Source organism: Zootoca vivipara, chromosome 4 (genome assembly GCF_965207765.1).
Source record: "Zootoca vivipara chromosome 4, rZooViv2.hap1.1, whole genome shotgun sequence".
Lineage (NCBI taxonomy): Eukaryota > Metazoa > Chordata > Lepidosauria > Squamata > Lacertidae > Zootoca > Zootoca vivipara.
The window spans coordinates 95,229,099-95,251,840 of NC_142587.1; the positions used below are offsets into that span (position 1 = coordinate 95,229,099).

Sequence of the window (22,742 nt, forward strand, 5' to 3'; positions counted from 1 at the left end):
CTGTTTCAAGTGTATCTGACGAAGTGTGCATGCACACGAAAGCTCATACCAAAATAAAAACTTAGTTGGTCTTTAAGGTGCTACTGAAGGAATTTTTTTATATTGCTTAAAAAAAGGAATACATGATAAAAACAAAAACAAAGACAACCCAATAGCAACAATGCAATATAAGCATCCCTCATTAAAATATGCAATAAAACGATCCCATTAAAATGGATCACCTAGTCCTGCTACTCATCTGTGGAAACCTGAACCCAGCTCTTTCAGCTTCTGCCTTCTGTAAGAAGGCACAGTTTTATGAAGACTAGGACTAGCTGCCTGAGAAACAGTTTCTTTCCAAATGCGATTTTGGTTTTAAATGCAGTGTAAGGTAGTCTCTTTATGGGGGTATATTGTATTTAATTATGGGGTATCAGAGTCGGGGGGGATAATCAGGATGGGATAGCAGGCTTGTTGGTTTTGAATGTCTGATGTAGAGTTTTTTTCAATTTCATTTTTTTTTTTAAATATTTTTTATTAAATTTTCCGATTATAAACAACAAATAAAGACAATCATGACAATCTTATTTCCAAATCCGAATGTCCACATCCAAAATATAACATATAATGAAAACATATACAATGAAGAAAAAAAAAACAATAATAACAATAAAATTACCTAATTTTAAATTTCTTAATTCCTTATTGGACCCCCCTCGAGCCCCCTTTTTAACGGTTCCAATATCGGCTCCACTTTACAGGTTTCATTTTTTCCCCAAAACCTCCTATTTCCCCATCTGCAACCTATATAATTGCTTAAAATCCCCTTCAAATGTCTAAGTTACAATACTTCTTAACATATATTCTAAATTTCTTCCAGTCTTCTTGCAGCTTCTCGTCTCCCCGGTCGCGTAGTTTCCCGGTCAGGTCAGCAAGTTCCATATAGTCCAACATTTTCATCTGCCATTCATCCACTGTTGGTAGCTCAGATGTCTTCCAGTACTTTGCTAGTAATACTCTTGCCGCAGTCGTGGCATACAAAAACAAATTCCAATCTTTATTAGGTAATTCTCTTCCCATTATGCCCAAAAGAAAGGACTCTGGTTTCTTAATAAACGTAGTCTTAAAGACTCTTTTCAATTCATTATAAATCCTTTCCCAGAAGTCCTTTACTAATGGACACGTCCACCACATATGATAAAACGTTCCTATTGCCTCCTTACATTTCCAACATTTATTATCCTGGTTATGGTACATCTTTGCAAGTTTTGCTGGGGTCAAATACCATCTATACATCATTTTCATCATATTTTCTCTCAAGACCGTGCATGCCGTAAATTTCATATTCTTTTTCCATAACCTTTCCCAATCCTCCATCATAATGTTGTGTCCCACATCTTTTGCCCAATCTATCATTACCTTTTTTGTTTGTTCATCTTTCGTATGCCACTGCAGTAGCAGATTGTACATTCTGGAAAGATTCTTTGTCTTTGGATCTAGCAGTTCTGTTTCCAGCTTGGATTTTTCCTGTGAAAAACCATTTTTCTTATCTAGCTTATACATTTCATTTATCTGGTGGTATTGGAGCCAGTCATCTACCTTACTTCTTAACTGCTCATACGTTTTTAACTTTAATTGGCCTCCTTCCTCCACCAAGATATCTCTATATTTGGGCCACCTGGCCTCCATAGTCAATTTTTTATGAGCCTTAGCTTCCAAAGGTGAGATCCACAGGGGTGTTCTCCTCTCTAATAAATCTTTATATTTAATCCACACCTTCAACAATGATTTTCTAATTACATGATTTTTGAAACTTTTATGATTCTTGACTTTGTCATACCATAAATATGCATGCCATCCATAAGCATTATTAAATCCTTCCAAATCTAAAACATCTGTATTTTCTAGTAAACACCAATCTTTCAACCAACAAAAAGCGGCAGCTTCATAATAAATCTCAAGATCTGGCAGGGAAAAACCTCCTCTCTCTTTACTATCTGTTAACAATTTATATTTAATTCTCGGTTTTTTCCCTTGCCAAATGAACTTAGATAACACCTTCTGCCACTCTTTAAAGCATTCCACCTTATCTATAATTGGCAACATTTGAAACAAAAATAACATTCTTGGCAATACATTCATTTTCACAACTGATATTCTTCCTGACAAAGACAATTTTAAATCCGACCATCTTTCAACCTCCCTCTTGATCTCATTCCAAACTTTCACATAATTATTTTTATATAAATCCAAATTTTTCGCAGTTAAATTCACCCCTAAGTATTTCACTTTTTTCACAAATTGTAGGCCGGTGGCTTCCTCCAATGTCTTTTTCTCTTCCGGTGTCAAGTTTTTATCTAACACTTTGGTTTTACTTTTATTCAATTTAAAACCAGCAACACTGCCAAACTCTTGGATTAAGTTCAGTGCGTTAATCGCACTGGTTTCTGGGTCTTGCAAAGTTAAAACAAGGTCATCAGCAAAGGCTTTTAACTTAAATTGTTTCCTCCCTACCCCCACTCCTTTAATCGATTCCTCTCTTCTAATCATTGACAAGAGCACCTCCAGGACCGATATAAATAAGAGGGGTGATAGGGGGCACCCCTGTCTGGTTCCTTTTTCAATTCTAATTTCCTCTGATACCCCACTATTTACAATGATTTTTGCTTTCTGCTCTGTGTAAACTGCATTTATCGCATTCATAAAACCACTTCCCGTCCCCATCCTTTCCAAATTCTTCTTCATAAAGGCCCAAGAGATATTATCAAATGCCTTTTCCGCATCAATAAAAATCAACATCGCTTTTTTGTTAATTTTCTCCTGTAAATACTCCAAAATATCAATTACATTTCTAATATTATCCTTCATATGTCTGCCCGGCAAAAAGCCAGCCTGGTCCGAATGAATCAAATCCCCCAACACCGTCTTCAATCTGGAGGCCAAAATATTTGCAAAAATTTTATAATCCACATTCAATAAGGATATGGGGCGGTAATTCTTGATTTGAGTTTTGTCCATTTCTGGTTTTGGTATCAGCGTGATGAAAGCTTCTTTCCAGGAGTCCGGTGCCCCCCCTCCCCTCAGGATCTCATTGCACAAATCTGTCAGTGGTCTTATCATCCCTTTAAAGCTTTATAATATTTAGCTGTCAGTCCGTCCGGTCCCGGGGCTTTCCCGAGTTGCATCTGATTTATTGCATTTTCCACTTCTTGTATCGTTATCTGGTGGTTAAGTAGGGTAGTTTTATCCTCTGGAATCTTTTGCAACCCATTTCTGTCCAAAAACTGCTCGATCTTGTCCAAATTCTCCTTTTCTTTTTTATATAGCTGTTTGTAGTACTTCTGGAAGCATTTTCTGATCTCTGCAGGTTTCTCTATATTTCTCTCATCCTGAATTAAATTTGTTATTATATTTTGCTTCTGTCAAAATGCAAATAGATAAATAGGTACTGCTACAGCAGGAAGGTAAACGGCGTTTCCGTGTGCTGCTCTGGTTCGCCAGAAGCAGCTTAGTCATGCTGGCCACATGACCTGGAAGCTATACGCCGGCTCCCTCGGCCAATAATGCGAGATGAGCGCGCAACCCCAGAGTCGGTCACGACTGGACCTAATGGTCAGGGGTCCCTTTACCTTTACCTTTATCATTCAATAACTATCTATCATCTATCTATCATCTTCCTTGACTGAAGATACTCTCAACAGCCCTGTTCCCAACTCACAGACTATAGTGTCTCCACATCTGAAGGCAGCCCTGTTTAGGGAAGTTTTTAATGGGTGACATTTTAATGTATTTTAATCCTTGTTGGAAGCCACCCAGAGTGGCTGAGGAAACCCAGCCAGATGGGCGGGGTACAACTAAACAACAACAACAACAACAACAACAACAACAACAACATTTTATCCACAGGCTGTGGCCTTGTTTATTTTGTTCAATTCCCCCCCTCTTTCCTTTCCTTTTTTTTGCTTTTACCTCATCTGTGTCATCTGGGAAGTACACTTTATGGAAAATCTGAGTTGTTTTGTGCTGAATTGCCTCGACTTCTACCAGATGGGGCGGGTACTTCCGAGATCCGTTCCTGAAAAACAAAACAAAAACAAAAAAAACTTGCTGTAGAGCATGCCTTCATTTATTTATTTAAAATTACTTAATGCATTTAATATATCCTTTCTCTCAAGCTGGGATTCAAGGCAGCTTCCAACATTTAAAAACATCACTTATGAAATACAAAGCAATAAAAACAAATTACAGTCGTACCTTGGAAGTCGAACAGAATCCGTTCTGGAAGTCCATTCAACTTCCGAAACATTTGGAAACTAAAGCGCGGCTTCCGATTGGCTGCAGGAAGCTCCTGCAGCCAATCAGAAGCCATGGAAGCCCCATCGGACGTTCGGCTTCCAAAAGAACATTCAAAACCCGGAACACTCACTTCCGGGTTTCGATTGCTCAGGAGCCGATTTGTTCGGGACCCAAGGCGTTCGAGATCCAAGGTCCGACTGTAGTTGAAAACAACCCGAAAGAAGATCGCAGGGTCTGCGCTGGTTCATAAGGGGGAAAGCGGCTCTTGAGGTATTGCGGTCCCAATCCTTCTGCATGCAAAGCAGCTGCTCCACCCATGAGCTGACAATCCCTTCCTAGCAGCTTGGGTAAAGGTAAAGGGACCCCTGACCATTAGATCCAGTCGTGACCAACTCTGGGGTTGTGGCGCTCATCTCGTGTTATTGGCCTAGGGAGCCGGCGTATAGCTTCCAGGTCATGTGGCCAGCATGACAAAGCCGCTTCTGGCAAACCAGAGCAGCGCACGAAAACATCGTTTACCTTTCCGCTGTAGTGGTACCTATTTATCTACTTGCACATTGACGTGCTTTCGAACTGCTAGGTTGGCAGGAGCTGGGACCGAGCAACGGGACTTCACCCCGTCGCGGGGATTCGAACCACCGACCTTCAGATTGGCAAGCCCTAGGCTCTGTGGTTTAACCCACAGCACCACCCGCATCCCGCCACCCAGCAGCTTACCTGAGTGCTTTCTGCAGCCTCTGAATGCAGTCCGTGGCAAGCAGGTGATGCTTTCGAGACTGAACAAACCGCTGGACATGGGGCAGGAGCACATTACTGGGGGGGAAGAGGCCCGTACACAGCCAAAGGAGCTCCCAGCCTCTCTCTTCGCTGTACCTTTCCAGTAAGAAAACAAGAGCACACGGGGAAGAAAATGTGTCACTGCGGCACAAACACACACCAAAAGCCCTTAGCTTAAAACAGGCATCCCCAAACTGCGGCCCTCCAGATGTTTTGGCCTACAACTCCCATGATCCCTAGCTAACAGGATCAGTGGTCAGGGAAGATGGGAATTGTAGTCCAAAACATCTGGAGGACTGAAGTTTGGGGATGCCTGGCTTAAAATCTATAAAACATTTTTGTCGGCTGTTTCCACACCTTCTCCATTATTGGGGTTTCCCTTCTTTCCGTGCATTTACAAACAGCACCGGGTTTATAGTCGAGTTTTGTGACGTGCATCTTATTTGTTACTGTGTATTTTTCACAAATCTGGAAAAGTTCAATCAAACTAACAAAGTACCAGGAGATCAATAAAGAACAGAGAAGCTTATTTCTGTTTGGTTTGGTTTTGTGACCTGTGCCAATATACTAGAACACAGTCAGTCTCTGCCATTGTTGTTCAAACAGCGCTCCCATTTTTGTACAAACCGTTTCCTGAACCTGCGATATACAGGTGAAGCTCGGAAAATTAGAATATCGTCGAAAACTGCATTTATTTCAGTAATGCAACTTAAAAGGTGAAACCAGTATATGAAGATAGATGTGTGACATGCAAAGCAAGATTTGTCAAGCCTTTATTTGTTGTAATTGTAATTATTTGTCATTAGGCGGGTCAATTATAAAGGGAATGTTATTAATGAAATGTAATGGCGATGTTTATTTTTGTTTATTTTTATATTATTGTAACTATTTGTTTTATTACTATGGAATTTCCAAAATAAAGCATTTGTAAAAATAAAAATAAAAAATAAGTTGCATTACTGAAATAAATGCACTTTTTGACGATATTCTAATTTTCCGAGTTTCACCTGTAAAATAATTCTTTTTTGTGTGTGTGCTTAAATTCTACGATCCTTGAAGATTGCTTGCCAGTGTTTGTCCTTCATTTGCATTTATCCCCCCGTCTTATTAGGGTATGATTTATTTATTTATTTTTTAAAAAACTCTGTTATGCCAATTATTATTAAGTAATTGATTTGATATTTAGGATTTCTCAAATCTCAACAAAAATCTGTAGCAAAGAAAGAAATGAAAAATGAGGTGGAGACATTTGGCAAAAAATTCTGCTTGCACCTACAAGCACATTCCTGGCTGATTCAAATATGGGAAGGTAGGAAGAGCTTCTCAGGTGAGGCAGAGCTGCTACATACTGGCAGTGAATCTTTCTCTGTCCACAGAAAGTTCTACTGCAAATGTTATTCCCGTGGAGACACGTAGAACCTCTTACTTAATGTGGTTGTCAGTGAGCTGCTTCAGAATTTGCGAGTAAATCTCATCTTTGAGCGGTTCGGCTTTCAAGGCGCCTTCAAATATCTGGTCTGTTAGCTCGTTCACCGAGCGGGTTCTTTTCGAAGGGTAGTCACCCATATACTTCAAGATGGGTGCACAGGAAAGGTTAAGGGTACAATAACCGGAACAGGCAGGAAATAATAAGGTAGCATTTCTACATCGCTTTTCTTGCGAATATTCAAGACGGCTTAAAAATCAAATGGAAACAATAGTCGTACCTTTGTTTTCAAACAGCTTAGTTCACGAATGTTTTGGCTCCCAAACGCCCCAAACCTGGAAGTGAGTGTTCTGGTTTGCGAACTACTTTTGGAAGCCAAACGTCCAGCAGAGCTTCCACAGCTTCCGATTGGCTGCAGAATCTTCCTGCAGCCAATCGGAAGTTGCGCTTGGGTTTTCGAATGCTTTGGAAGTCGAACGGACTTCCAGAACGGATTCCATTCAACTTCCAAGGTACGTGTGTACACCATTTGGTTGAATGGCAAAAGCAGTGCGGGAGGGTGGGGGACTAAGGGAAAGAGGGTATTCTCCTTTTGCCTATCATGGGAAGATTTTTGAACTGAAAGAAGAGACAAAGTTGGCCTGTTTTGTTGGGACCATGAGCTCTTCAAAGCGGTTTGCACAGGAGTATCGACCCTGGATGTTGTGAGGTTTGTGGGGTGCAGGAAATAGTTGATCACATTCTATGGTTTTTTTGGTGGGTTTTTTTTGCAGTACAGTGGTACCTCGGTTTAAGTACCCAATTGGTTCCAGAAGTCTGTACTTAACCTGAAGCGTACTTAACCTGAAGCAAACTTTCCCATTGAAAGTAATGGAAAGTGGATCAATCCGTTCCAGATGGGTCCGCGGAGTACTCTACCTGAGCGTATTTAACCCAAAGTACCGGTATGAGTGTAATTGGTTCTGGAAGTCTGTACTTAACCTGAAGCGTACTTAACCTGAAGTGAACTTTCCCGTTGAAAGTAATGAAAGTGGATTAATTCGTTCCAGACAGGTCCACAGAGTACTTAAACTGAAAGTACTCAAACCGAAGCGTACTTAAACCGAGGTATGACTGTATACAGAAGACACAAGGCCTCTCATTTGTAGGTTTTTGTGATTTGGTATTACAGACTTGTCCGTTGACACTGCCTTCATAAAAGGGGCTTAGAGCTGGATAATTTACGTCAGTTTGTGAAAGGTCGGAGGCTTCCTGGAAGGCTGTGTGTGAGAAATGTGATCATACCATTGCCACACCATAAAACCAGAAGAGGAAAAGGAAGGAGGAGGAGGAGGAGGAAGAAGAAGAAGAAGAAGAGATGGAGGGACCAATACACAACAAGGGTCATGGGACTTTCCCTAACAAAACTTGTTCTCTTAAGAGGTGGGCTGGTGGGACGCCCACTGCCATTTCCTAACACTTCACTGGCTTGAGCCAAATGAACAGTATTTTGGAAGGAACAAAAACCACCCAGATTTCAGGGACCGGGCTGAGGAGGGCTGCACCGAGGAGGAATGGTGGGAGCCACCCCCTCCCCCTGCTCATGAATCTCCCCAGGAGCAGGAGGACAGTATAGATCTGGAACAGTGGTTTGCAGAGGGGCATAGTTCAGAAGCCAGAAGCTGGGGAAAACTGGATGGGGAACAGTTAGGAGAAGAAACACTGGGAGAGAGAGAGTTAACCTAAGGTTACCAGACATCCCCATTTCCCAGGGACAGTCCCTGGATTTACAAATCAGTCCCCATACAAAATCCATTGAAGTTGAAAAGCGTCCCCGGATTCATTGAAAAAAATCTGGTAACCTTAAGTTAACAGATTCACAGTCTCTGGACAGCATCCACACACACCCCTTCTCCAAAGTCACAGAGAGCTCAGAAAGTATCAGAACAGAAAGCACAGAGGCTACAAACTCAGATTACAAGACGTATGAATGACGTAGATTAATAGGGACTATGGGGGGAGTATCCCTTAATTGGGAGCACCGCCATTTCCAGGAGATGTGTTCTTTGTTCCCTCCCTGTGATTATTAAAGATTCTAACTGGTAAGGCGCTCCTTTCGTTTGACCTCTTATCTACTGCCACGGAGGGTGGGTGGGTGGGTGGGAGAGGAAACCAATTCCCCAAAGCCTGTCACCAGTTTGTCTTTCAGACTCTGCCAGACAGGTAAAATGAGACCACTGGATTGTGACCAACTTCAGAAAAGGGATGGGCAAAGCTGACTACCACTCTCTCCGTGGCCTCATTCATGCCTGTTGGCTCAACGGGGGCACAGCACTTGGAAGGATATCAATGAACGCCATGCAGGCTTCTTGCGAGAGCTCCTCACTGCCCAGGACCTTCTTCAGCAATGGCTGCTTGATGGGCTCCCGGGTGTAGGACCACATCTTGTCTTTCCCTCGGTTCTTGGTGATCATGACTCTGCTCAGCGTGTGCTTGGGAGGAGGCCTGGGGGGGGGCAGAAGACAAAGCAGTGAGGTGCGGCTCTCTCCCCTGCTTGCTTGCTGCTTTAACTTGCAGTTCACATCACAGCGCACCCTCCCCCAAACTCTCAGCTCCCTTTTTCCTTTGGTCCTTCTTGCTTTGTGCTGAGTTGAAGGGGGGCCATTTGCCATCTCCCAAAGAGCCCCCTTCCTTTGTTTTCCTTACACCTCGCCAGGAGGTTAGCCTGGCTATTCCAAAAGTTAGAAGCCTTGATTAGATGTTAACATTTGCTGGATCCAGGGATGAAAGGGGCCTGCCACCCATAAACTCATAACAACACCTTCTCTTTTCTATGTAACAATATTATGCTGCATTGCGATGCATTATAAGTGGCGCCTGCAACAAAATGTCGCAGCGTATCTTCCTACCTAAAGTAGGACGGCTGCCATTTGGACTCTATTTCCATCCCACTGCCTGAATTTGCTGTTAGAGGAAGTGATATGATACTCCAACTTTCTGCTTCAATTAGAGGCATCCAGTTTAGAACAACAAAGGAAACCAACATTTTTAAAAAAACAAAAAACACCCCACAACACACACACTATTAATAGGCAAACCATTAGGCAAATGCTGACTGTGACAATGGAGGAGGAATGACTAGAAGACACTGATAGACTTCTCCTCTATAGTTTTGTCCAATCCTTTTTTAAAGTGATCCAAGTTAGTGGCCATCTCTATCTCTGGTGGAAACCAATTCCATAGATGTGTTGTGTGATAAACTTTCCCTTGCATGTCCTAAATAAGGGGTCAGCAAACTTTTCCAGCAGGGGGCCAGTCCAGTGTCCCTCAGACCTTGTGGGGGCCCAGACTATATTTTGGAAAAATATATATGAATTCCTATGCCCCACAAATAACCCAGAGATGCATTTTAAATAAAGGCACACATTCTACTCATGTAAAAACATGCTGATCCCTGGACCGTCCGCAGGCCGGATTTAGAAGGCGATTGGGCCAGATCCGGCCCCCGGGCCTTTAGTTTGCCTACCCATGCTCTAAATCTTCCAAAATTCAGCTTCATTGGGTTCAAACGGGTTCTAGCATTGTGAGAGACAAAGGAAAACTTCTCCCTGTCTGCTTTTCTCCAGCACAGAAAGGGACCCAGCTGCAATTTCAAGAGACTGGTAGACTTCTCTGCTCCATTTTAAAAAAAATGCTTACCTAAAATAATCGTAGGAGAATTCTTCCAGGGTATATGGCTTCATTCTTTCTTCGCTGTCCGACATCACCAACTGGGCTGTCCTTATGACATCCTGCCTCTGGTCTGGTGTCATGGTAACCAAGGCCTGGGGTGCGGAGAAACATCCACCATTAATTATGGCACAGAATAACAGTGAAATGACATTAATATCACATAGAGCAGTGGCTCTCAAAGGAGCGGCATGCCACACCAGTATGGCAGGAGAGAATGGGAAGTGTGGCAGGAAGATTCAAGGCAATCAATCAAAGAAATAGTTAAACTTTTCAGTGTGGTGTAGTATCAAAATGTTTTTCCAAGCTGACAACATGTGTATGTCTGAACTCTGCAGCTCAGATACCACTTTTGAACTTACATTTTGTACTTTTGTAACTTGGATAGTAGTTCTAACCCTGCCTTCCTTTTGCTACTTTAATCGCTGCTTGGAGACCTGGGTTATGTAAGTAAATACTACTTTTATTTCTTCACAAAACAATGTGTGTGATTGCTGTTTTTATTTTAGTTTTTTATTTATACTTTTCAAATTTATACATTTCATTAGTTTTACAATCCATTTTAACACTTCTAAATTTGACTTCCTTCCCCCTCTTTCTGTTGGGTTTCTTGAATGATCAAAGTTGCTTTTGAGCCGGTCTAATGTCAATACTGTCTGTTTAAGAAAAACAGGTGCCGGTAATTTCTGTTTAATTGCTCACAGGCTCTACTCCATGTATATAAGGCTCTGTTGGAAAGCATTTTGTGTGAGAGTATGGTGGGAGGTTTGGAGGGTTGGAATGTGGGTATGTAAAGTTGCTGGGAGAGGGAGCGTTTATCTTTAGTTTAAAGTCTCTTCCGAGTCAGTTTGTTTTTCTGTTAGAGAAAGCCAACCTTTTGTTTTTCTTCTTTATACTTTAAACAGGTATACTGCTAGTCAGGGGTTTCATGCTAGGTTGGGGAAAAATCTTTAAACTCTTGGTGGTGTATTTTAGCCAAGTCAACTTCTGTTTGCGTATTTTGTTTTTCTATAAACTCTGCGTGAAGCGTACTTTGAAGGGTCACTGGGAAACTGGGGTATATGATTTATGTTAGCACTTTTAATACCCAGTGTTCCCCAATATTATTTCCTAATACTTTCTGCGGTTCCTTAAATTTATTTTTTATTTCTTCTGCATTTCCAAATTCATTTGACTTGCTCATTTAATGATCTCCTGGAAATACATACTCTTATAAAACTGTTGTTGTTGTTTAGTCGTTTAGTCGTGTCCGACTCTTCGTGACCCCATGGACCATAGCACGCCAGGCACTCCTGTCTCGCACTGCCTCCCGCAGTTTGGTCAAACTCATGTTCGTAGCTTCGAGAACACTGTCCAACCATCTTGTCCTCTGTCGTCCCCTTCTCCTAGTGCCCTCAATCTTTCCCAACATCAGGGTCTTTTCCAAGGATTCTTCTCTTCTCATGAGGTGGCCAAAGTATTGGAGCCTCAGCTTCACGATCTGTCCTTCCAGGGAGCACTCAGGGCTGATTTCCTTAAGAATGGATAGGTTTGATCTTCTAGCAGTCCATGGGACTCTCAAGAGTCTCCTCCAGCACCATAATTCAAAAGCATCAATTCTTCGGCGATCAGCCTTCTTTATGGTCCAGCTCTCACTTCCATACATCACTACTGGGAAAACCATAGCTTTAACTATACGGACCTTTGTCGGCAAGGTGATGTCTCTGCTTTTTAAGATGCTGTCTAGGTTTGTCATTGCTTTTCTCCCAAGAAGCAGGCGTCTTTTAATTTCGTGACTGCTGTCACCATCTGCAGTGATCAAGGAGCCCAAGAAAGTAAAATCTCTCACTGCCTCCATTTCTTCCCCTTCTATTTGCCAGGAGGTGATGGGACCAGTGGCCATGATCTTGGTTTTTTTGATGTTGAGCTTCAGACCATATTTTGCGCTCTCCTCTTTCACCCTCATTAAAAGGTTCTTTAATTCCTCCTCGCTTTCTGCCTCGCTAACTGTAGGTTATTACAATAATCCTGCTAATGTTTTTATGTGTTTACAATTTATCTGTAAATATTCAATAAACCATTTCCATTCTTTTATAAAAAGTTTGTTATCTTGATTTCTTATTTGGCCATTTCTGCATATTCCATAAGTTTTTGTATCCATTCTTCCTTTACTGGGACTTCTGCTTCTTTCCATTTTGGGGCCAGTAACATTCTTGCTGCTGTAGTCACATACATAAATAAATTTCTATACAATTTAGGTAGTTCTGTCCCTGTAAGTCCCAAAAGAAAAACTTCTGGGGTTTTTGTTTTGTTTTTTGTTTGTTAAATAAAAGTTATTTTGAACATCCTTTTCAATTCATTATATATCATTTCCCAGAAAGCTTTAACCTTACTACAAGACCACTACATATGATAAAAAGAACCTTCTTTCTCTTTACATTTCCAACATCTGTTTGATTTAGATTTATAGATTGCTGTTTTTAACCACCGTTCCTGCAACTTACCACAATCTCCATAGGAGGCATGGTGACCGTGGGCAGGACGTAAACAGAATCTGTCGGGAAGTCCCCTTTCTGTTTTGTCCTCTCATTGATCCCATTAGCCCAGCCAGAATTCATCACGTTCTCTCCTGTGTCCTGATCGAGAATGATCAAGTCTCCTTTGAGGAAGCTGAGGAAGCCCGATTCTTCACCCGCTGCGGGAGACAGAAACAGCCGTTCATCTTAGTTATTCATCCAGTCCAATCCCCTCCAATTCAGGAATCCCAAGTAAGACATTGCCCAGTGGGGACTGTCGTCCGACAACAACTGGAGGGTGCAAGTTTGGTGAAGACTGTTCTAGGGTACACACACAGGCCAAACACAGTTTTTGCATGTGCTTTTAATTTAGAAGATGCGCCCTTTACATAAAATACACACTCTCCAATGCACTCACTAGTAAAAAATGTGCATCTGCGTACAGATCTCTTGCATGTTGTTTGCATGCCCCCTTTTGCTCGGCGGAAATACATTGCAAAATCCCGAAAAGTGTGTTAAACCAAAGGAACTGTGTTCTAATTCACAAGCAAGCTCAGGACAGTGCACTATGAAAAGTGACCCAGACAATATCCCCCCCTTGATATTGTTTTAAGGCATAGCTGCCAAGTCTCCCGTTTTCCCCGGGAAACGCCCGTTTTTCCAGCTGTCCCCAGCCAAAAAACCCCGGTTTATTCTGCCGTGGTGGCCATTTTGGAACTGGGCGGAGCATGCTCAGAAGTGACTTTTGATGCTGCTCTGTCCAGTTCCAAAATGGCTGCAGCGCGACTTCTGGTGCGGCGGCCATTTTGGAACTGGGCACAGCAGCATCAAAAGTCACTTCTGAGCATGCTCCGCCCAGTTCCAAAATGGCCGCCGCGCTACTTCCGGCATGCTACTTTCGGTCCGGTCCCTTATTTTTCAGAGAGGAACTTGGCAGGTATGTTTTAAGGATTGAACACTGACATTCCCCTAGATACGTTTTGTTCAGCTCAGTTTCCTTACTAGGATTTGGGTTGTCCTGGAGCGTGACCACGAACTTCGACCTCTTCCTCAGCCCTTCCAGGAATATGACCACCAGACCTCGGATGTCCTCTGCGTTGTTGGACGTGAAGGTGTACTCATCTCCCTTGATGGTGGCCAAGGTGAAGCTCTGGCCCTGAAGCTTCCCACCTCTAGAACAAGCGCCGTAGGAAAAGAACCATTGTGTAGTAACATCAGCCCGAGAACACAGTGGGGAATTTTAAGCCCTGGGCTTTCTCCACCTGCACTTGAAAAGTGCACTTCCATTGCCCAGGCAAACAAACCAGGTCTACAACCTCCAGAACAATGAGGTGACAGAGCAGCCTGTTGTCAGATACGCTGGCAGGCACAGGAGTTTCCCCCTTCTCTCTGGAGCTCCACCTCCATCATTCTGCCCGGACACTGAGGTCCAGCACCGAGGGCCTTCTGGCAGTTCCCTCGCTGCGAGAAGCCAAGTTGCAGGGAACTAGGCAGAGGGCCTTCTTGGTGGTGGCGCCTGCCCTGTGGAACGCCCTCCCAACAGATGTCAAAAAGGAAAACAACTACCAGACTTTTAGAAGACATCTGAAGGCAACCCTGTTCAGGGAGGCTTTTAATGTTTAATAGATTATTGTGTTTTATTCTTCTGTTGGAAGCCTCCCAGAGTGGCTGGGGAGACCCGGCCAGATGGGCGGGGTATAAATATATTATTATTATTATTATTATTATTATTATTATTATTATTATTAAGCCTCTGACAGGCTTATAGTCTGTCTTATTTACAACAGCATACAGAGAGAGCAGCCTAAGGCCACCCTCCACCAGGATATCTGAATCTCCTCCCCTTCCACAGCAAGAAGCACGGCAGTATCCAGTTCTCCCTCCCTTGTCCTTCCGTTGTTCTTTAACCCTTTCAGCCCTCTGAGTTCAAGGGGAGGGAGGGAATCCCCCCCCCACACTCATATGAAGAGCCTTCCAAACACTCCCTATCTTCTGGTTGCTTAGCTACTATCTCAAAGCTGTGGAACTCTCTCCCCCCCCCCAAACTGTGTGGCCTCTGAATCTGCTGCTGGGAATGTTGAAGGAAGGGGGGGCAAACCCTACCCTTCTTCCTCTGTCAGTGGCTGCTCTGTCTCTGACTGTATTCCTCCATCTTCAGAGTCAGACCAGCCTCTGGCATCTGACTCTGACCAGCCCCTGGCAGCTGTACAGCTTCAGGCTTCAGTTGCAGGGAATGCCACACCCAAACAGAAAAGGAAGAAAAGCCATTGATTTAATTTTTTAAAATATTTACATAGGGGTTGTGTAAGCTGAGCAGTTAATGTGCACAACAGCTGGCCATTGTGAACATTCACCAGGCCCCATGGAGAATGTGCACATTACCGGTCCATGAAGAAGTTGTTGTGCACATTACCTGGCCAACAGATAACAATCTCCAACATGCCTTGGAGAATGTGTCTATTGTAACTGCATTTTGTACAGCAACCAAGCATTTGTACAGTATCCAAGGCACAATCTCTAATGGGCCTTGACTGTGTTTTGAACATTCTCTGGTCAATGTGCACATTCTCCAGTCAATATGCACATTATCCAAGAAGCATGCCCCCTTTTGCCAATATATACATTTTATGGACACTATGCCTTTGGACATACCCCTTCCCATATAAGGTAAAAAAGATAAACGCGTCTATGGGGTGCGGCGCTCATCTCGCTTTCAGGCCGAGGGAGCCGGCATTTGTCCACAAACAAACCCGTGTTGCAAAATATGACTCAGCAATATCGAAAGCAACACGATGGAGATCAAGCTTGTAAAGCTAATCGGCAAATGTCCAATTCTGATGTCCAACTCTGAACTCTGCTGAACAGTGTTTCTGGATAGCAACTACAGTTTCGTTCAGTTCTTCATCAGCCAATTAGTTGAACAAACACTCGTGAGTAGAAAGATGGACATCAGAATTGGACATTTGCCGATTATACAAAGCTTTACAAGCTTGATCTCCGCCGGGCAAAGTCTGGCACCGTGACTTATTCAAGGACTTTCAGAGACTTCAGTTTGATAGTTTTGATGTTCTGCATTATTCCATAAAGTTTTCTATACTGTAATTGTTTCTGGCCATCGCGTTGCTTTCGATATTGCTGAGGCATTTGTCCACAGACAGATTCCCGGGTCATGTGGCGAGCAGGACTAAACCGCTTCTGGCTCAATGGGACACCGTGACGGAAACCAGAGTGCACGGAAACGCCGTTTACCTTCCCGCCGCAGCGGTACCTATTTATCTACTTGCACTGGTGTGCTTTCGAAACCTAGGTTGGCAGGAGCTGGGACAGAGCAATGGGAGCTCATGGCGTTGCAGGGGTTCGAACCGCTGACCTTCCAATCAGCACGCTCAAGAGGCTCAGTGGTTTAGAACGCAGCGCCACCTGCGTCCCAACCCATACCCGTATCAGCATACCTGTTGAAGTGGAAAGGCTTATAGAGACCTTTTCCTGTCCCGTTGCTTTCACAGAGAGTGGCTGAGATGAGTCTTTGAGATTGTGGGCAGGATATGTTACAGAGGGTCTTTCCCCAAAGAGCAGAGGACTGAACACTTCAGCACATTGCTTGGCTCTGTGAAACAGACTTACCAATTAGCTAGCATTTTACCACCTTACCTGCTGCTGGAGACGGCCGTGATCTCTGGGAAGGAAAGTTCCAGAAGGACCTGCTCTTGTTCATCTACAAAATACACTCCTGTCCAGTTCACAGCTACAATAACGTCGTTTTTGGGAAGGCTGGGACCTAGATTTGAAACAGGGTGGATTTCATTTAAATCAAATTGATTTAAATCACGATTTAAATCACTAGTCAGTAAGACTTGATTTAAATCACTAGTCAGTAAGACTTGATTTAAATCATATATTTTTTAACAGAAAGACTCATTCTTGCATATTTACAACCAGATGAAGGTTTTGTTTTTGGAATAATAAATTTTCAGAGTAGTTTTTATGGTTATATCAGAAATTACTGATTTGGTTATACCATTAGAAATATATTGACAGATAATTATGAAATTATTGTGAGGTTTAATAAGTTAACTGTTTATATTTGGACAGCTTTTCTGCTGTACTTTATTGGAAGGAGAATAATAATAATTTCCTTAATAACAGCTTGAGCATTTTTTAAAAACGAAAACAATAACATTATAGCATATGTATCCATGTTTGTTAACTGATGTGGTTAAACGTGTTTTTTTTAAAAAAAACACCCTTAGACTGAGTTTTAGCACACATGAAAAACTTAAAACAAATCCTTATTTCCTGATGAATAGCCTTTGGACTATAATGTAACTTAAATAGAAATCTATCTTTAGAAAGATTTTCCCTCCAAAAGCATTTTATTTTAAAAATCCATTTTAAATAAAACAACCCCGATTTAAATAAAAAAAATCTGATTAATTTTTTTAAAAAATAATAATTGGTTTTTATCCACCCTGGTTTGAAAAGATGTGCAATAAGATGACTTCCAGTCCATCGCGCTGGCGAGAGGACGCAGTGACCTCGAGCTCCGAGGTCTCTGGCATCTGCGGGGCAGGCGGATTCGCCATAAAAACTCTGGGAAGAGCGTCCCGGGGGCTTAGCAGCCCAGCGGAGCTCCGAATTTGCGCGATTTCTCCGCTGCCCAGGCGGCACAGTAGAGCCACCGAGAGCCAGCGGAGTGTGAGTCGCGGGAGCCATTTTGGGCACCACCGTCACCTCCTAGAAGCGAAGCCCCGAGTCTTCATCCTGCAAGCGGCGGATTCTTCCATTGGGAATTTTAAGAGAGCAGCTGCCCCTGGCTCTTTTCCCCAGTTATTACCGAATAGCAGCTGTTTCACCAGCCTCCTTGAACTGTTCCCAGCTGGTCCTTACAAAGAACAGTAACTAAAACTCAAGAAGTGGGCCTGTCAGTAGATTGCCATTTTTCACCACCAACATCTATAGTTATGAGCGGTGCAGCCTATCATGAGGTCTAGTTTCTTGGGTTTACCTGAGAACTTGAAAGCTTCGTAGAATCTGGAGAAAAGCAAAGGCCACTTGAAGCGGGCAAAATCCACCACATCTTCCTTGACTTTCTTGGGGTCCGTTCTCTTCTGTGTATAGATTCCCTGTAGGAAGGAGGGGAGAAAAAAACCAAGTTGATAAACCTCAGTGAACATCTTTCACGGTTTCGAGTGGATCAAGCAACTCATATAGCATTACTGAGCAATCTAAATATATATTTTCAGCAGTTGTAGCCTTGCCCCACTCCAAAGATACTTAGATCGCAATCCTATATACCAGGAAGGGGGAACCAGTGGCCCTTCAGCTGTTGCTGGACTACAATCCCCATCATCCCTGACCATTGACGATTCTGGCTGAGTCTGATGGGAACGTGGTTAAACAACAACTGGGTTGCTGCATGTTCCCCAACCTAGATAGATAGATAGATAGAGCAGTTGTTTGCATGCATCTGTCTCAAGAGACAATGGAATGCACCTCTGGGAATGAAGTCAAAGCACTGGAGAATCACACCGCCTGCTGTGGCTGTAGAGATCAGTAACTCGTAACTGCTACCTCCTGAATTAGCAGCACTGAAGTGGCCTCCCCGGGGTGCAAGCCTGGGCAGTGTGTATGGAGGTCCTGGGCTGCCCAGACGAACGGACCTCCCCCTCGGCCTCACGGATGTGGTCCAAAGGAAGGAGGCGTACCAGGCACCATCCAACCGCCTTAGGGACCTCACTCTGGATTTTTGTAGGGTTGACTCCTTAGGTTTCTCTTCTCCCCAAGGAGATATATCACACCTTGGAATAAATCCCATTAAACTCGGTGGGACTAACTTCTCAGTAGACATGCATCGGATTGCTCTATTAAGTGTGTAAAGAGATTAAAAACAAACAAACCAACAACAACAATGAAAGGAAAACAACTCATTATTAACTCAAGAATAATCTGTAATCTGTAATGCTTTCTTCCCCCTTGTTCAGAATTGTCCCCTCCAGCTTCCCCCAACCTGTTGCCTTCCATATTTTTGGACTACGACTCCCATAATTCCTGACTATTGCCCCTGCTGCCTGGGGCTGATGGGAGTTGTAGTCCAAAATATTTGGAGGGCACCAAGGTTGGGGACCAGGTACTTGCTCGAAGCGTGGCAGCTCCGGGCAAAAGATCTTTCGCATCATCTGCTATCTGGATCGAAGAAAACCTCTGGATTTAAACTTGGATTTTAATACAGTGGAACCTCGGTTTATGAACACCTCGGTTTACGAATTTTCGGTTTATGAACGTCGCGGACCCATCTGGAACGGCTTAATTCACTTTCCATTACTTTCAATGGGAAAGTTCGCTTCAGTTTATGAACGCTTCAGTTTATGGACAGACTTCCAGAACCAATTACACCCATGCTTCGGGTTAAGTACGCTTCAGGTTGAGTACTCCACGGACCCGTCTGGAACAGATTAATCCACTTTCCATTACTTTCAATGGGAAAGTTTGCTTCAGTTTATGAACGCTTCAGGTTAAGTATGGACCTCCAGAACCAGTTACACTCATACCAGTACTTCGGGTTAAGTATGCTTCAGGTTGAGTACTCCGTGGACCAGTCTGGAACGGATTAATCCACTTTCCATTACTTTCAATGGGATAGTTCGCTTCAGGTTAAGTACGCTTCAGGTTAAGTACAGACTTCTGGAACCAATTGGGTACTTAAACCGAGGTACCACTGTATTTGCAAAGCATGTGTTTTAAGCTGAGGGGGAATTTGGTGCACCAAATTATACATTTTGAAGCAGTGTCGTGCCACTTCAAACAGTCAGGGTCCCCGCCCCCCCCAAAATTAATAATCCTGGGAATTGTAGTTTGTTAAGGGTGCTGGGAGATGGCAATATGGGCGCACAGCAGGCCAGGAGAAGGAGTTTTCTGTTAGTATAAAGAATGGATGCAAATTTCAAATTAGGATGCCGCCACTTAAAATGAGTGCTTTTCCTAAAATGAGTGCTCAGCTCCTTGCCTTTTTGTGGGCAGCTATGATGAACTGGGCCCACTTCTCAATGGTTTTCGAAGGCGTGATCTCTCTGTCGGGGATGTAGGAGGGGATCAGGTTCAGGAGCCGCTCCAAGACCATTTCCGACCCGTAATCCACGTAATACTGCTGGGAAGCCAGCTCTGCCAGGTCTTCTTCCTGTGGAGAAAGGGGTTCCAGAACTAGTATTCGGAAGCATAGCCATCTCCATTTATGGAGGCAGAGCATAGCCCTTGATAGCCCTCCCCTCCAGGAATAAAGAAATAAATAAAGAAATAAAGAAAACCACCAAACCCTCAATTCTGGCACGCGGGAGGTCACCTAAATTATACAACTTAGTATTTGAACCATTGGTATTAGTAACTGTTTTATAATTTGGTAATGTTGTAATGAGGCTACGATTGGATTGAAATTGAAAATTAATAAAAAATTATTTTTTAAAAAAACTTTTCTCTGTCCGCTTTCCCCATAACATGCATAATTTCACAAACTTCTATCATGTTGATTCTTACTGTTCTTTTCTCTGAACTGAGAAGATCCAAACGCTGCAAACTTTCTTCACAGGGTAGTCAACAATTTACTGAGGCAATCTTTTTGCTGCAGTATCTAACCAGTACTGGGTGAAATTTAGACCCTTCTATTATATTTTATTATTTTGCAATATTATATATTATATTTTATGGTCATATTTGATATTTTTATTGCAATTTTTATTATAATTTGTCTGACTCTTTTATTAGCCAGTGCCGTGCGGTGGTTAGCATGTTGGACTAGGACCTGGGAGACCCGGGTTCAAATCCTCCACTTGGCTATAAAGCTCACTGGGAGTCACTTTTGTCCAGCCACTCAGCCTAACCTACCTCACAGGGTTGTTGTGAGGATTAACCGAGGAGGGGGAGAACAATGTGGTCCACCTTCATCTCCTTAGCAGAAAACATGGGATATAAATGCAATAAATAAAAATAAATGCATTATGGACTGGAGTGAAATTTCACACTTAAAAACTTTTCTTTCCACTTCCTTCCAGTCCCAGTTCATTTAGAAAAGTGGGATAAAGTGGTCAAAATGAAGTTAATACACTACAAATGTGGCATGATGTGTTTATGTGACAAATTTAGAGCAAGGGGAATGCTTTCTTGAAGTTTTTACTCTAAATGTTTTTGTACTGTATATACTGGAAGCTGCCCAGAGCGGCTGGGGAAACCCAGTCAGATAGGTGGGATACAAATGTTGTTGTTGTTGTTGTTGTTAAACTTGTAGGACCACAGCCAGTAAGATTCATCTATGCAGTCGCTGTACGAAGTCCGTCTGCTGTCAGAATGAGCAAACTCTGTTGACAGCCCCATCCAAAACCACCAGACGGGATACCTTTTCCACATGGGATGCCAATGTTCGTTCAAAATCCGTCCTAATAATTCATCCATAGCTGCCAAGTCTCCCGTTTTCCCTGGGAAATCCGCGTTTTCCCAGCTGTTCCTAGCTGAAAAAATGGATTTTTTTGTTTTCCCCCGGTTTATTCTGGCGCGGCGGCCATTTTGGAACTGGGCGGAGCATGCTCAGAAGTGACATTTGATGCTGCTCTGCCCAGTTCCAAAATGGCTACAGTGCGACTTCTGGCGCGGCGGCCATTTTCGAACTGAGCAAAGCAGCATCAAAAGTCACTTCTGAGCATGCTCCGCCCAGTTCCAAAATGGCGGCAGCGCTACTTCCGGTCTGCTACTTTTGGTCCGGTCCCTTATTTTTCAGAGAGGAACTTGGCAGGTATGAATTCATCGCCGCCCTGGTTTTCATGGGGGAATAATAATAATAATAATAATAATAATAATAATAATAATAATAATATTTGTACCCCGCCCATCCAGCTGGGTTTCCCCAGCCACTCTGGGTGGCTTCCAACAAAGATTAAAATACATTAAAATGTCACACATTAAAAACTTCCCTAAACAGGGCTGCCTTCAGATGTTTTCTAAATGTCAGGTACGGTAGTTGTTTATCTCTTTGACATCTGATGGGAGGGCATTCCGCAGGGTGGGCGCCACTACTGCCTGGTTCCCTGTAGCTTTGCTTCTCGCAATGAGGGAACCGCCAGAAGGCCCTCGGGCAGAGCGATGGGGATGGAGACTCTCTTCCAGGTATCATGGTCCGAGGCCGTTTAGGGCTTTCAAAGTCAGCACCAACACTTAGAATTGTGCTCGGAAACATACTGGAAGCCAACATAGGTCTTACCTTATCGCACCGGTATTCCCCAAACTTCACCCCTCTCACGATCTGTTGATAGATGAGGTTCGTCGCCACGTTGTCCTCGTTGGGGTTGTGCCAGGGCGTGAAGATTTCCTTCCTGAAGAAGAGCCTCCACGGGGCGTTGCGTTCCTGAGCCCCCTGCTCTTTGGCGTATTGCTCGCACTGAGACACGGCATCCATCACATGGTCGCTGCCGCTGCCGAGGGAAGAGACCTGGAAAGGGGAGCGCAAAACAGGTAAAAGTTTGGCGCGCCCCCTTCCAATAAGTGGCTGGAGGCCCTAAACAAACGGGATTCCCATTGTTGGAAATCCTGGTCCTCACTGCATCCTTGTTGCTGTGTGCGGAGGGCCGGATTTAGGTTCAATGAGGCCCTAAGCTACTGAATGTAATGGGGCCCTTTATATGTCCAGCTGTCCTTTGTCAACAACAAATGGTTGCTGTTTTTGTGTGTTGGATATATGTATGCTATATGGTAATTTATGGACCTAACAAGTATCGAAGGACATTTGCACATAACAATATATATATATAAGGTTGTGGCAAAAGGATTTGAAGTTTACCGCCTGTTATAATCTGCAGGAAAATATTCTCAAAATGATGTACAGGTGGTATCAAACACCAGACAAAATAGCCAAGATGTATAAAAACAAATCACCAAAATGCTGGAGGTGCTAGAAGGAGATAGGAACCCAAATGCATATGTGGTGGAAATGTCCAGAAATAAACAAGTTTTGGAATAATATTTATGAAGAGTTAAAGAAAATGTTGAAGTGTAAGATCATAAAGAAACCAGAAATGTTTTTA

The 22,742-nt window shown here is 43.2% G+C and overlaps 1 protein-coding gene across 2 annotated transcripts in view; it reads right to left on the reverse strand.

Annotated features, from left to right (window-relative positions):
* Positions 1-22,742, reverse strand: part of MYO7A (myosin VIIA) — a 158,204-nt gene that overhangs the window by 12,535 nt on the left and 122,927 nt on the right. For both annotated transcript variants that reach the window (XM_060273921.2, XM_088668456.1), the window contains 11 exons: positions 21,923-22,150; positions 19,685-19,855; positions 17,687-17,804; positions 16,333-16,459; positions 13,684-13,853; positions 12,670-12,860; positions 10,157-10,281; positions 8,805-8,962; positions 6,479-6,632; positions 4,993-5,148; positions 3,949-4,054 (listed from right to left, as the gene is read on the reverse strand). In XM_060273921.2, the coding sequence (XP_060129904.1) occupies positions 3,949-4,054; positions 4,993-5,148; positions 6,479-6,632; positions 8,805-8,962; positions 10,157-10,281; positions 12,670-12,860; positions 13,684-13,853; positions 16,333-16,459; positions 17,687-17,804; positions 19,685-19,855; positions 21,923-22,150 (1,704 nt within the window). The remainder of the gene's footprint in view (positions 1-3,948; positions 4,055-4,992; positions 5,149-6,478; positions 6,633-8,804; positions 8,963-10,156; positions 10,282-12,669; positions 12,861-13,683; positions 13,854-16,332; positions 16,460-17,686; positions 17,805-19,684; positions 19,856-21,922; positions 22,151-22,742) is intronic.